The 16524-nt window shown below is 31.6% G+C and overlaps 1 protein-coding gene across 3 annotated transcripts in view; it reads right to left on the reverse strand.

Moving 5' to 3' along the window:
• Window positions 1-16524, reverse strand: part of LOC113555542 (protein Shroom) — a 173842-nt gene that overhangs the window by 121471 nt on the left and 35847 nt on the right. For all 3 annotated transcript variants that reach the window (XM_026959952.1, XM_026959950.2, XM_026959949.2), the window contains exon 2: window positions 1073-1387. In XM_026959952.1, the coding sequence (XP_026815753.1) occupies window positions 1073-1387 (315 nt within the window). The remainder of the gene's footprint in view (window positions 1-1072; window positions 1388-16524) is intronic.

The raw sequence follows: 16524 nt of genomic DNA on the forward strand, positions 1-16524 counted from the left end.
TATTATATTATATACACTGACGATTAATGTTGATAATAATAACACTACTATTACATATGTAATACATGTAATACTATACACATAAGTGTGTATAAAAGTTATATATAATTAAATGTATGCACAAATATCGAGTGACAGGAGTGGCAAAAATTATTTGTTGAGCGCAGATTGAGTAAAATAATAATGTTTAATATTTTAAAAAAAACGCCGATACCACGACTATCCTCGAGGTAAAAACCGTAACGATCAGTGAGATGAATACAAATCCTATATTAAATTTTAATGGGGATTGACTTTTAAACATATGATATACAGGATGGGCGGGGCGACATGTCGTATACGTCCTGCGAGAATTTACGATGTGTGTTTATTATAAGTATTAAGTAGTGACATGGGATAAAACTACTAACAGGAGTTTATACATCGATTGTGAGGGACCATTTGTATAAACAAACGACGCGTACAATAATACAAAATATTCTGAATAGACAATGAATCGTTTTATCTAATACTAAAATAATTTTTGAAAACCAATATATATTTCTCAATACGTATATTTATATTTTAGAATTATTTTTTTATAATACCCGAGACTATACCCATGTTACATGCCATAATATTATAAGAATACACTTATGATGTAAGAATGATCCATTATAGTTTGAAGGATATATAGAAACCGTACCAATGTATACAAGGAAAAACACAGTGAGACTTCAGTGTACTAATGTGTACTTACTGTACCTGTACGGGCTATACGCGAGTATTATAATTTATAACAGAAGGAACTGTTTCATGTAATAACTAATAAGGCCAGGGCTATACACGGAGTATTTCTCCGTAAGTATTACCTACCTGTAATATTTATTATCATTTAGGTAATAAGAATTATATGAAAATAAATAATTTTTGAACATTGATTAAAACAAATGTTATTATATACGGCAATTAATTATACTTCTATAACACTAATAACCATATTGTCCATGTAACCATGTATGCATATACGCTATTATGCTCAATCATCACATAGTATATAATATAATGTGAAAATTCAAAATTATCCGCTTACCTGGATTTTGGTACCACCGTGCTGTTTGCTCGCCTACAAGGTTGCGACTTGGACGCCGGCGAGGCGTGCAATCCGCCGCCGCTACCCTGCAGCTGCAGTCTTTGGTCCGCCCGATGTTGAGCGCTCTTGTCGTGCGCGTTGAATGAGTGCCTTCGTCTGCTGTCTTCGCCCATAGTACTGTGGTAAGTTCCTCCGCCGCCACCACCGCCTGATACACCTCCGGCAGCATTTACCTTGTAAGTCTCACGTCTAAACTCCCGGAGCCAGCGGGTGAACGTACCAGCACCACCTCCACCGCCGACATTTGAATCCTCCCTGGAAATAAAAACGTACTCTATTAGAAACGGAATATACTGCAAAAGATTTCGTAGAAAAAGGCATAAATCGCGCGTAGAGGTGTATATTTTACTGTAATACGTATATGAATTTGCAAGGTTGCAATATGATTACAAATATTTAACACATTAATAAATTTAGGAATTTTTTTAAATTTCTTGTTTTGGGGCTGCTATTAGTACGTATGTTGAAATCAAATCATTTAAGTGCCAGTTTTAAAATAAAATAAATCAAGAGCTTTAACTCAGTGATGTGTTACTTATTTTGATCCTGGAGCACTCCAAATGTATTTGTTTTGATTTTCTATAAGGCGACCTCCACCAAAAGATTACATACTTATACATTATTTATAATATGCGTAACGAGTTAAACACTAAATTCAAACTCTAAGCCATTTAATAAATTTAACAGAATTTGAATGTAATTTACTCTATGTGTAAGACCCTTGTCTTGGTCACATCATATCAGTCACGGTCACTACAGTCATTATGAAAAACCATATTGCCCTTCATTTGAATTTACAATTTTGACGACCCTCCTAGGTGATATACGCTACCTCTGGACTAGCTTACAATTTTATGTTGAGGGTCGAACTGATTTGTTCCTAAAATGTATCTAATATAATTAAGAGCGTATGCGTATTATTTTTTATTGTTCTACGTTTTCTTAAATAAAATACATTTTTATATTTTTATGGGTATAAAGCTATTCTGGCACAATGTGTCTCATATTATATATAATGTGCATAGTATCTTATTTATATTTATATATATTGTATAATGTATATAGGTATAAATACTTCATTATAGCCGGTAATGCACGCATCTGAACATGCACGTCGGACGTATAATTAGTAAATATATTTCTCGCTACAGCTCGAGGTCACGCGGATTTATAATACTTGTGATTAAATAATTAGAGTATCAACCGTTATTATATACTTGTTACTTATATTTATATATTATATCGAACACGCAAAATAGATATTATATTAAATATTGTATATATATATATATATGTATGTATTATAGGAGTATCAAAAAATGCTATCTATAGAGAGGGAGTGACGGAATTTTATATTATACCTGTATCGCAGTACGAAATACGTTCGCGAGTTATTACAATATATTATATGTGCATATATATTATAAAGGTAATACTTAATTTCGAATATTATACTTATACGAAGCTTCGGGCTTCGATACAGTCACTGTGGCAGCCATACTTACCTGTATACAGTATAATATCGGCCGTTCAGTTGAATTAAACTCGAGGACGAGTATGTACTCAAAGTCTCAAATATAATACTATATACAATTGTAAGTCATACATAATATATATTATATAATATGATATATATATTTATATATTTATATGTGTGTGTGTGTACCTACTACCTACCGGCGTACTGTAGTTGAATATAATATTATCATTATACGTTTTCCTATACACGAATCTTTTCGCACACCTTTTGTACGTATATCTACAATCTACGTAATGCACACTATATTGAACATAAAATATGACATTCCAAATTAACTATATGATTTATAGTATAGTATAAAAAATAATTAAAAAAATAGTAAAAAATGTTTCATATTAAACAACTATTATAGTATGTTTATAATAGATAAGTACTTATAGATTAAACATTATATAACTAGTTTTATGCACAACGCAGTATTGGAAGTACAAAAAAAAATGTTTCTTTCTTCTTTTAAGATGTTTAAGTTGTACTATTTAGCGACTAAGTGACGGTAAAAAATGCAGAACTATTGCGAGGTCACGGCTTAAGAAGTACGTGTATTGAGTACATATACACGTGTATATAATAAACAGCAGTATGCGACTGATCGATTTTAACTTCTATCGAACTTTTGTCAGAACTAACGATACCGCTGCCGTAGAATTTGATGAAAAACAAAAAAAAACATCAATAGATGGATATACATTTAGGGATGGGAAAAATACATCACTCAAATACAAAATACTTTTAAATTTTAAGATTATTACGAAATATTGTGACTTCAAATATATATATATATATATATTATAAATTACAAAAAACGCATCATATTATAAATATATAAACATTAATTAGCGATTGAAAAACTTTATAAAATCTTATATTAATCACGGATTTCAAAAACGTTGTTATTCTTGTTTGTCCTGGACATTGAATAACTCCTCCGAATATCAGTTATTAATTATTTTGTAATTTGAACATCTTCAAAACATAAAAAACTTTAAAATGTATATAATATACAATTAATTGAAATACTGCTGCTCGTGCCTATGTAAAATACGTATACGCCTATAATAAAATAGTAAACAAGTGCACACAGTGTAGAGTGTAGACGAATAATTTTCATATTATAATGTATAAATAATAGTATTAAACGACACCGGTCATCATTTCATTGCAGCATCAACATACGACGAACGTTTCGCGATCGTCATGTCCAATTGCAAAAACACGAATAACAATCAATACAGCCCGCAATAGTGCAATACTGTCCTACTGCAGACTCTGTGCGTTATTATTGAGGAATTAGTATAGAATATAGCAAAATATATTTACTATGTATACATATATGTGCACGTGGAGATAGTAATTTAATTTTAATAGTCGTATGTATAAATTTATATACAGTCGAACGAACGGTCATAATATTATACTAATGTAATGACGTATTATTTCTATCCCCTCACCAAAGCTCTCAATCCGGTGAAAAACGAATATAATTATAGTGCATTCATTTACGTATTTTCTTTCTCAATTACACATTTGTGTTATATTATAACATTACCTATATGTATATATAAATATATATATTATTTCCGGTTTATTTTTAATTGCTCAGAAATGCATTTATAAGTAAATAAGTGCATACACATCTACGAATACATGGCATACTATCATAGTCGTAGATAAAACATATCAATAGTCGCGCAAACCTATTATAGTTCGTTTCGTAAGATGGGCACATCATTATTTTATATCGGAATACGATGACACCATGTTATACACATACCGCGTCAGGCGTGCGCAATTTTCGATGTAGCACAAATCCCGCGCGTATATGTTTCTTAAATCTCGGAGATTTTCGTAAGATACTCGGCAATCACAACTCCGTGTAATCATAGCTATACGCGCGGTACAATCGCGACTCGTCGACAATACGGATTTATATAATAGTCAATACTAGGACACGAAACATATAGGTATATACCACGCTCGATTGTCAAACAAAAATCTCGTGAAGATATTGGCTATAGGTAGTCTCTTTTCTCTCTTTTTATTTTTTTATTATTTATTTATTATTTTTTTTTTTTTTTTTTGGCGCCTGTAATTTTCCTCCATAACCTTCGCCGTCCGATACATTATTGTCGTTACATTGTACACACAATATTTTTGCAACATAGGTGTTTGTGTAATAATATATAACTCAATAATCTGACCTTCTCCCTCGCTATCTTTCTCATTCCTTCTCATTCGCTCTTTCTCTCTTTCTCTCTCTCTTTCACTCTCTTTCATTCTTCCATACACCCGCAGCAGCACGCGCAGTCTTTCTGTTTCCTTTATGTCTGCAGCGCCACACCGAAAGTCGGTCATTCGTTTCCAATACACGTTGATTTAATGGACATCGATTCGGTCGCGGGACGTTTGCCATTATGGAAAGAACACGAGTCGTGAACAATTTATTAGACAACGAGATTTATTGTAAAATACCATTTGGAATATTGTTATTATATTAATATTTATAGTATGCGAGTTTTATATAGGTTTACAAGCGGTCTATGTGTACGCAATGATATATAATATACAAATATACGATACCTACATAATATAGTGTATGCAGGTACGTAGTTGCCCACGTGCTATTTAACCAATATATTATTAGATCTTGTTATAGCATAATACTTCTGCAGCCACCATCGCATTTAGTCCTCCGCCAAATACTATAAACTATATGCAACCACGACTTCCACCTACTTTTGTATATTAAATATATCACTGTTACGCCACGTGCGTGTGGTCTACACTCTGCAGGCGTTGTGAATGCGTACATAGGCAAAACATGCGAATCATGCGATCAGGTAAATTTGAATAAAATTTACCAGCTAGTAATACTCATTTAAGAGACATTTGATACTTATTGAGTACAAAATATTACTTAATGAAGACTTAGTGACTCCAGTCGGAGTATCGGATACGAAAATCTATAAAGTGTGAAGACTGAAAAACGATCACTATTTGGTTTTATGATATAGAACTCGCAGTAAAATTAGTAGTACCTTTGATTATTAATAGTATAATAATAATATACTATTATACTACGTATTATCAATGGTAATTGGTGGTACACTGCGACATACGAAGTATAGTCAAAAAGCATTCAGACTGGTCGCATTAAAGGCTCGTAAATCATTTTGGCTTCAGAGGATCCGCATGTGTTGACATAGACCAAACGTGTTTATGCAGTCCGAGTTGAATTCGCTCAATTTTGGTTCTAGAGTAAATATACCTATTATAAAATTAAAAGAGGACAATATTTTGGAGGGCAAGATTATGAGTTTAAACTTATTTAAATTTTATAATAGGTATATTTATTCTAGAACCAAAATTGAGTAAAATTGTCGTACGTGTGTAAGACGGAGACAGCACATGCGGGTGCGACGTCCTCTCAAAGAATTCTCCATCAAGACTGTGCGCTGAAAGGAAAATTAGAACTAAGGATGTTCTTAGGTTCTCTACATCGTTTACAATATGCTGTACGAAGAAAAATATCAGGGCATATTTAGAAAAATTGCGTCGTGTCGCGTACAGCAGTTTTTAGCCAAAAATTGACACACGGTTAGTTTCGACTTGAATACATAATTTCATATGATTTGTTTTTGTCGCCAATAATGACAATAGATATGCGGTCAAGTATCAACGTTTTCGAAAAATGGATGAAGTAAATACGTATATAACACCTAGGTTGGTATAAAATAAAAAAAAAAATCTATAAAAATATTTTTATTAACAGAATACACTATACTATACAAACGGCCAAAGGGTGGAATCTGGATTCGGAGTCTTTCACATACATTGGCTATATCACACTACATGTATAACAGGTACAAAATGTAACGGGTACGCGAGTAATAAGCACGCGCGTATCTTTATATACGCACCAAGCATTTCTGTGTGGTATGATAAGAATAATATATATATATATATATAGGTGAGGATATCGCACGTCGCGGAACGTGCGTGTTGTTTTTGGTCATGATGGCTCAGCAATAACAGTGCAGCAACAGAGCGTTTTCAAAGTTTTTGTTTTTTTTTCGTCTTAGCATTGTTATACTAATACGTATAACATACACATACACACGCGCACACACATTATTATCGTATAAACGCATAATACTTTCTATGACGTTCGGGCGTGGAATGGTGAAGATTATTATGGGTATATATATATATATGGGTATATATCCATCGTCCATCATCATTACGGTCGTCAGGTGTAAACGTGTGGTCAACGCACTTTGGGCCTTGACAAGGTCATCTGCGGCAACCGTTGCAACCACCGCCGCCGCTCAATCCATATATAGAAGCTGCAATGGAAATAGCGGCGGTGAGAGGTCTGCGATGATGGTGGTGCGGTCGAAAGGACGATACATAATATTATGATTGTACCTATGTACAATAATATTCGGAGACGTGACTACCGTATAGTTACGTGGTCCTGCGGCAGGCCATAAATGTATATTTTATATACAGCAGGTGATTAAAAAGACTCACCCCTATTTTTTTCTTTAATAGTAAATTTATTCAGATTCTGATTTTTGGTATTTTAAATATACATAGGGTGTACTATTTCAATTAATTAATTTTTTGAATTGCATTTGGTATTTGAAGAATGTACCGTGCCGATACAAAATTTTTTTTCAAGTAAGTATACCAACCTTTTTTTCTGCGAATATTGTGAAGAAGATAATTATTTTGAAAATGTCGATGTATTAAAAAGAAAATTCAATCTATAGTAGATTCTGAGTTATTAAAATGTATTTACTGAGGCTATAATTGTCTTGAACATAGATGTAATATTGAATCTAGTATTTATTTTATTTTTGGATAATATATTTATTTTTTATTTATTTATTTAATTTTAATTTCATATAATGAAATACTAGACCCCACTGACAAGACTCGTGTGCCCCATATGTACAAGTTATTAAACGTTTAAAGGTTAGCATAAATTACTAAAATATTTAAATCATTGTATAGTCACAATATTATTTTTTAAATCCTCGTCGTGGATTTATATTATAATAATTATTATAAAATTATTTATATTACATATTATTAACTCGCAGTGTTTTTTTTTTTATCACTCTTCAACTACGAATTATTGTGACTTTACTGAGTTGTTTTATTTATATTGTGTACAATGAAAATGTGGTGTATGATACGGTGCTCGACATCGATAAGTCACGGATGCTTATAAATTGGTCTTTATCGTTTAAAACGTAAACTGCAGTTCAGAGGTTTGAAATTCATTCTTAAAGTTCAAAACGAATAATAAAAACTCATTGACCTGTACTTACCGTGATGTAAGTAGGTATTTATTCAAGCATAACACTATAAAGAAAATAAAAGTCATTAAGTCATCGCTTATCGATGGTAAGTAATATTACGAATAATAAAGCGCGCATTAATTACAACAATGTAGGTATACTGTAAATTGTAAATGAGTCATGACAAATATAAATAAAAATCCTATTTCCGATGAATAAACAAAGCTTGACTATAATATATTTATGATACAGCAATATTTATTAGTAATATTACGATTGGAATATTGATTATTAATACATAAATATGTATATATATATTTGAGTATTAATCCTTTCTTTGATCTTTTTTCAAGGAATAATACTAATATACATAGAAACATTTTATTCGTATATAATATAGATTAGGTTTTCTCGAGATCTAACCTATCCCTTTTCATACGAAAATGATGTATGCGCTACGCTGGTTTAATCGATATTGTCCAAATATCTCTTACGGTTAGGTACGTTAAAATTATAGGCGATATAGCAGTGCTTCGCATCTTATCATCATATTAATTCATAATATTTTTGTTATGACTTATATATTAATATGAATATTTTTATATTTATATAATATATATGCCATCCCATTAATAAGTATATAACTACTTAATGTATATCGTTATCGTATATGAAATATGTACGATGTACTCTCTTTCTTCTTCAATCGTAGCACCGAAATTGTGTCGGGTGCGGATGTATCTCTATGTACAACAACTGCTGTGGCATCTATATAACCAATGTCTTATAATATTGTTATACGGGGACTTGCACAAATCGTCGGTTAATGTGTAGTAACTTCTCCATAACAAATTCCGTGATTGGTCAGCTTGCTGCACGAAGCAAACCGGATGAAGAAACGGAAAACAAGCATAAGAGTCGACACAACGGATATAATCGAATTAGTGCGAATTCGTGTAACTGTGACGTCGGCAATAACTATAATAATGTGCTTTTGTTTGCAACTCGGTCCATAAGATAATAACTGTACACGCGCGTTTAAATATTATGAATAGGTATACAGAATAACAAGTGTCGCGCTCAACTCCTCGTTATCGAAACCACTATATCTAGTCACATTAATCTTGCACTCGGATAAGGGTAATTACTAATTATTATTATTGAACGAAAACGATTTGAAGCAAGTATCGACCTACATTATATTATTACAATACAATAAGGATATTGCAATACTTAGATAAAAAGTATGGCAAGATAAAATAGATTAGTAAAAATATAACAAATACTAAATAAAAAATTGTCATCAAAAGACGTAAAGATTTGAATTGAACAATTAAAAACTGTTTTTATTCATATTCTTTAGTGTTAACAATTTAATATTTACTAGCCGCCACTGTTAATTAGTGTAATTGGTCAGAGATATCATAAACTGATTTAATTATTATTAAAAATAATGTAATATAAACTAATATCGTCAGAGCTGATTGTACAAGCTTTTTGACAACAGTGGCTAATATTATCAAACGCGATAATACAGTAAGTCGAAGCATAATACTGCACATCTTCCATATTACACTAATCATAAAACCTAATCTTGTAGAAATTCATAATTTCGTTGTTTGTTTAATATATTAAGACCGATTCTATTTCAAACCATTCGGTCATGAACCATAATATATACATAACAGCAGGGCCCAGGCTCAAATATTCTCAAAATTATACGCAAGTGATAGAAAATGTATGATTTAACTTTTAACATTTTTAACACTTCGTCTTAATTAAACTAACAATAATCCAAAAACAAAATACCAAAATTAGCTATATGCATAATATTATATAAACAGTAGGTATACCTATCTAGTACCTGCTGGAAATAAAAGCGATGTACCTATCTTCCAATAGACTAATAAATATTTGTTATTTATTTATTAAAAAAAAATTGTACTTGATTAAATTTTCACATAGATTTGATGTGTTCATGACACTTACACTATTTCTACGGGTAAACTATATATATTTAGGTATATCTGGTATTTCAATAACCAATTACATGTTCTTTTAAAATATGTAATGTGTAGGTACCATTCGCCGGGTCACACGTGAAATGTTGTCAATACGATAATATTATGTCATATACCTGCCTATATACATTATTATATATAGCTAGTTGCTATCATTTTTCTAGGCGTTATAGTCCATATTATATAGTATATATATTATACATATTATACACCGAAATTGCCAAGGACGCCAGACTGCAGCTGCATTGTGTTCGTGTAAATGCATATACTTATATATATATATGTATATTGTGTCTACTACTATACTACATTCTACTCGCGGTATGCCGTTGTCTACATAATTTTTTTGAGAGACATTCGTGTCGTACAAGAATCTCAAGGATACCTACGTAGACGACAGACGGTACTTTTTTCCGAGTGGACGGTTCGGCACACGGTACACGAAAGTAATAGGTACTCCGGCGAATATCCCGATAAATAATAATATTCTATACGTAGGTATATAGATTATAGATATAGTAGGTAATAATAATATATTTTTCGAAAAAAAATGTGCATATCGGACGCTAATCCTGCAGTGTATAATATCAAAAAACGTGTTTTACCGTCGTGTAAACGTGTGATTTTCATTTTTTCTTTTGGCTCGTTAAACATGTTTAACACACTTAAATAATACGTCTTAGCACCAAAAAAAAAAAAGGTTATTTTTCAATCGTTCTTTAAAAAAATATGACAGTCTCCTTTGTACACAAAAGAGGTCTTATTTCCCGGCATGACGTCTGAGATGCATATATTACACAAACTATATATATATATTATACATATATATATATATATGAAATTATGTATAATAGGTACATGAACCGTATCCGGTTACTCAGAATTTTTAAAGTGGTCGAATTCGTTGCGCTGAGGGTGAAATATGATAATCGAGATCACAATATCATAATATAGTATGTTTGAATTTTTTTTAATGTCTGTATAATATATATATATATATATGTATAGGTACCTGTACAAACAAAATATCGTTTTATTGATTTCGTATTTTTCGCGGTCAACTCTACTAGGTGAAATGTGTAAGGACTATGAAGCCTCCGAAGTGGTTAGTTTTGGTATTAGCGCATAATTAGACCTAGTATTGTCACTTGACAGTTTGAGCGTGTTCCAACTTTCGAGACCGCGAGAAGGCGCTATAGTTTCTCACAACATTATGAATAAAGTTACGAAATCTTTTAATTGACCATTAGTATTAAGCAAGTAAAATGATGTTGGTTAATTCATAATATACAGCATTAAGTGTTCATGTCATGTATAGGTATTTGTATTTGCTAGTAGCTTAGAAAATGTACACAATCAAGCAGACAATATATTAAGAATCACGGTTGGTTGACGTTTGAAGCTGAGAAATTATCACGTAATAATAAACCATTAACCAGAAATCAGATTCGTCGAAATACCAAACAACTTGTATTGAACACTTAAATTATTATTTTAGCTAGTATACACTCCACTCAGAAATTTGTATAATGTATGCATAATATTTAAATAGACTCTAAATATAAACATAAACAAAATTAACAAAAGTAACCGGTATATTTTCTTGCAAAATTTTATTACTATATCGCCACATCGATATTTTACAAATAAAATATATTTAAGTTACGGAGCTATTATCTATCGTTGAAGTAGAATCGGTGTGAGTACCTTGAAAACAAAAATTTTGGAATGTAAAAATGTCAAAAGTAAAAATAAAAACCCATAGAAAGTAATTCAGATAAAATATATTGTAACGTTCTGGAACCCAAAAAGACCATAAAATGAATGGACCGTAAAACGTTATTGAACACAAAACCCTACACCGGCTATTATCTACTATGACGGGGGTCATCGGTTTGTAGCAAAAAAACAAACTCGAAGCTATACATTTTGTTCTATACAACTGACGAGGGATTGATGTGGACACTTGAGAGCCATATTTGGCTATGATCGCAACTCGCGAAGCCATTAATTTTGGTACCTACAGTGCCTGAGAGGATATTGTTGACATCCTGTATGCCGCGAAAACCGTTGTTAACCCCCAGTCGTATGCCACAGGGCACAGATATAATAATAATAATAACTAAACAACGCTACAGGTTTGTATAATCTGCGAAGACTGACTAGTATTATGTAGGTACTAATAAAAAATATGTAATTTTAATCATCGTTTCTGTAATATTATACAGGTATAGAGCGAATTAATAAAAATAATTATAATAATAACCTAAACCTTCATGTCATATTCTAATCTATTATAGAGCTCGGTATAATACCTACTTGTAACGCGTTAATAATCAATAAAAAAAAAAAATGTTTTAAAACACGTTGTTTTCCCAAATTTTTTTCTCATACCGAAACTATGTACTATGTTTATGCCTATATATATTAAACAGAAAAATGTTCTCAAGGATTTCGCGCATAATGTATATAAAGTATTTGCGTGACTGATATATATTTTTTTTCAACGAAGACGTTTATTTCCAAGGTATGTGTATACACGTAAAGTATTAATATACGAATTTTATCGAAGGAAAAACACCAAACAAAGGAATAGTTCGTATGATATTACAGTGTTATATTATTATGTACATCCCAGTGGTGGTTCTAGCGTATGAGCAGGGTGGACAGCTGCCCATACTAAAATTTCTGATGCCACTTATATTAAAAATGTAATTTTTTTACAAAAATAAGATATTTTATTATTTGACCTATCCTAACGCAGTATTAAGACATTTAAAATCTACTATGAAGAGTTCACGACTAAGCAGCCTTACACTATTATCAATTGATACAGAAAACGCAGACAAATTATTAAGAGATCCAACTGCTGCCCTTGAAGTATTTGTAAACATGAAAAACAGAAGAATCTAATTTAAAATATGCTTTTACTATTTTTTTTTTTTTTAAAATTAGTCCAAATTATTTTTTTGACAGTCAAATTTAAATATATTTAAATAAGTATAATTATACTTAATTACTTAAAAACTAAAGATTACTCTATTTTTTTATATTTAAAATCTTTATTATACCTATTAGGTATTTTAAGCTACATACTATAATGTACCTACTGCTAATATTTAAGGTATTTGTGGAAGCTATAAGCATAAATATTATATTAAAAAAAAATGTGTGGGGAGGAGGGGAGGAAATGAGGACTATTATTCGCAGTTAAAACCTATAATTATAAATCTATACTGTTGCCCATACAAAAACATAGTCCTAGAACCGCACCTGGACTACGCAGTATACTCATATTATAATAACATACAATTTCTTAGTCCCCGGTGATATAAATGAGAGTAAATGAGATTTATTGTATATATGCGTGTACGCAGCTTAGTACGGCTGTATGAATTTACTAATACAGTGGCCATCAAGGGTGGAGACTTAAGATATATGTAGCTACTAGCTCGGTGGTTAATGGTTATGATCCCGAAACGTTCCCTAATTACTGTTGATTTAAAACTATGATAACCGAATCTAACCTATATAATATATATAAATATGTAACTACTAACTACCTATTATACAGCCAAACGGTTGATCACGGACAATTTCAAAGTCGATCATGTTAGAATTTATTTTTAGAGCCACGCGCTAGAAAATTAATCGAAGTTGTAGTAAACAAATTGTCTATAAGTTTTATTTGTATAATTTTTATATATTATATAAATTTTCTATGGAATTCGATCCTCAAAGGTGAAGTATATTTTTAGTAGATCGTAACCAAAAAAAGTTTGGCCATCCGCCCACCCCTGCATTAATATATTGAGGATTAAAACTACAGTAGTTCTCATGATAATCCGACACATATACGAGACCCTGCATAGTATATAGTATATACTATACTTCCATCGGGTCTATCGAAAAAACTAAATATTTAAGCTGATATCGTGTAAAAATTAAAATGTATTTTTTTGTGTAAATGTTATTTAATGAATTTCCATACATAATAATTCAGTATATAGGTACCAATAATATATCGTTAATATATTAATAAATTTAATTCAATTTTGCATTTTTCTAAAAGCATCATCACTTTTTTTTTCATTGCAGAATATTTCTTTCTGTTCTTGACTGCAGTGGTAAGAGCTTTATTATCACCTCTGTTGGTATTAGATAAATTAAAATACGTACGTTATTAAAAATATTAAAACGATAACTCAAGTATAAAATTAAAGTTAAATGTGGCAAAACGAAAATTGGACTGGCAACTGAATAAAAGTTTTTCTCTGTGTTTACAATGTATTTATATAGTACATAACTTTTACTAAAGGTATTCCGATTTTTAAGGTTGAATATAAGTCGTTAGAGGCTTTGTTAAAATGTAAATTGCCTGTCGTGATATCAAACTCTATTGGAACAACATAAAAATAATTATCACGATCCCGTGAGAGTGAAAAAAAAAATCGAAAACCATATTATATAGAATACCTATACGCCTACATTCCGGCGCACACGCGCGTATCGTATGTACGTATATACAGACGTACATTGGTATATATAGACACGACGATACAATCGGTATATGTAGTTACGGACGTGATTTCCGAAAAGATTTCCGAATCGAAAATTTCAGCTGGTACGGAAACGAGACGTGACGATGCCACAACGAATGTTGATATAGTGGTGTAGAGGTAACAGAATGATGGTAATGCGTATCTAAATACTTTGCACCATATGCGCGTATACAGCGCGACTCATCGTGAACGGGTATGCGTATACCCCTTCGTTTTTCCTTTAATAATAAATTTATATAAATACTGATTTCTTGAATTTTTAAGTATACCTTTATTTATCGCAAAAACTTAAATTTAAATAAATTTATAACTACGGAAAAAAATTGAAACGCGTGGATACTTATAGTAAATCACCCTGTATATAATATTTTTTAGTGGACGTGTCGCGGTCACGCACGCATTGTCGTCATCGGCGGACACGAATTTCCCATAAGGTCCTCCGACTGTGTTCCACCGACCGGATCCGTAAGACGTTATGTATAGGTAACCATAAATGTTGTACCTAAATATTATATAATGTGCTGGATGAGAGCACGCAACGTCGGCTGCAGTGTATGTATGTATGTAACAGGAAAGATCACCGGTATCGGCGCGTGAAAGATGAACGGGCGCGCGCCACTAGATTTAAAATATAAAAAAGTATTTATTCTTAATAGTACTAGTTACTATAAAACAGTACGTCCCAAAAGTCCAGTATCGTCCTAAATATATCTTCATGGTAAATTAAAATATTTTAATGCGGGATTATTTTCGTAAACTTATACTTTTAAATCATAAATTTTTCACATATATCTATTGAAAAAACAGCATTTAAATATTAGATATTGATTTACTATGAAGATACTTTTGGAACACACAGAATACATGGATTATTTATATAAATATATTATGTATCTTACGTGTTGTAATGACGAACGTGGCAATTGTTGAACAAGCGGCACGATGGTCGAGAGTTTTAGAGTGGATTTTTTTTTTCGAAAACCTTTTTTCTTTTTGAATTCTCCAAGACTACGGAAGAGAAAAAAAATCACACTGTCCGACGTTGTGGTCGGACCGCTCCGCAACACAAGACGTATATTATATAAATCACGTTCGACTATGATATATATGTAATACGTAGGTATGTAATAACTATAATATGTATAGATACGGCTACCACGAGACTTGTAATAATAATATTATAAATATATATATATCTATATATATGTGTGTTTGCGATATAGAAAAATTATAATTACAATCGGCTGACGATCCAACTACTACAGAATATCATTATTTATTATGTTATATAGGTAGTATATATTAATATGTAGAAACGCGCACGCGTGTTGATTGCCAACACGTCTTTCGTCGGTTTCTTCGGTTCGTTTTTCGTTTTTTTTTACTTGTCGTATTTTATATGATAATAATAATAATAATAATAACAATCATAATGCCATATTATCATATGCTGAATACGCGCGCGCCACTTACATTGTATTCTACGCCTGCACACTTCTTGAGTCTAGTGTATAAGTGTATTATAATGATATATAATATGTATATATTTATTATCATATCGTCGTCGAAATTCGTCCGACCGACGAAATTATTTATTACAGAACGGCGACGCCGCCATTGCTGCCCCATGACGTCCGCGCAATAACGCATATATGAGGATAATAACATAATATTATAGTTTACAGAACGTACTATAACGAATATAAGATACGGTGTACCGTGTTCACGCGAATTACACGCTGTTGACGTTTCAACGGTTAGTAAAAAAAAAATATTATAAAAAAAGTTTGTATAAAAAGAACGGTCCACGTACAGTATCCAGATTGGTGTGGTTTCGCGAGGCACATCTGACAAACGAACAAAAACATGGATATCGGCCATCGTCGTGGAAGATTTGAAAACAGTCTTGACGTTTCTGCGTGACCGATAATACGCGAAATATATTTGTATAACAGTGTAGAGC

Source organism: Rhopalosiphum maidis, chromosome 1 (genome assembly GCF_003676215.2).
Source record: "Rhopalosiphum maidis isolate BTI-1 chromosome 1, ASM367621v3, whole genome shotgun sequence".
NCBI lineage: Eukaryota > Metazoa > Arthropoda > Insecta > Hemiptera > Aphididae > Rhopalosiphum > Rhopalosiphum maidis.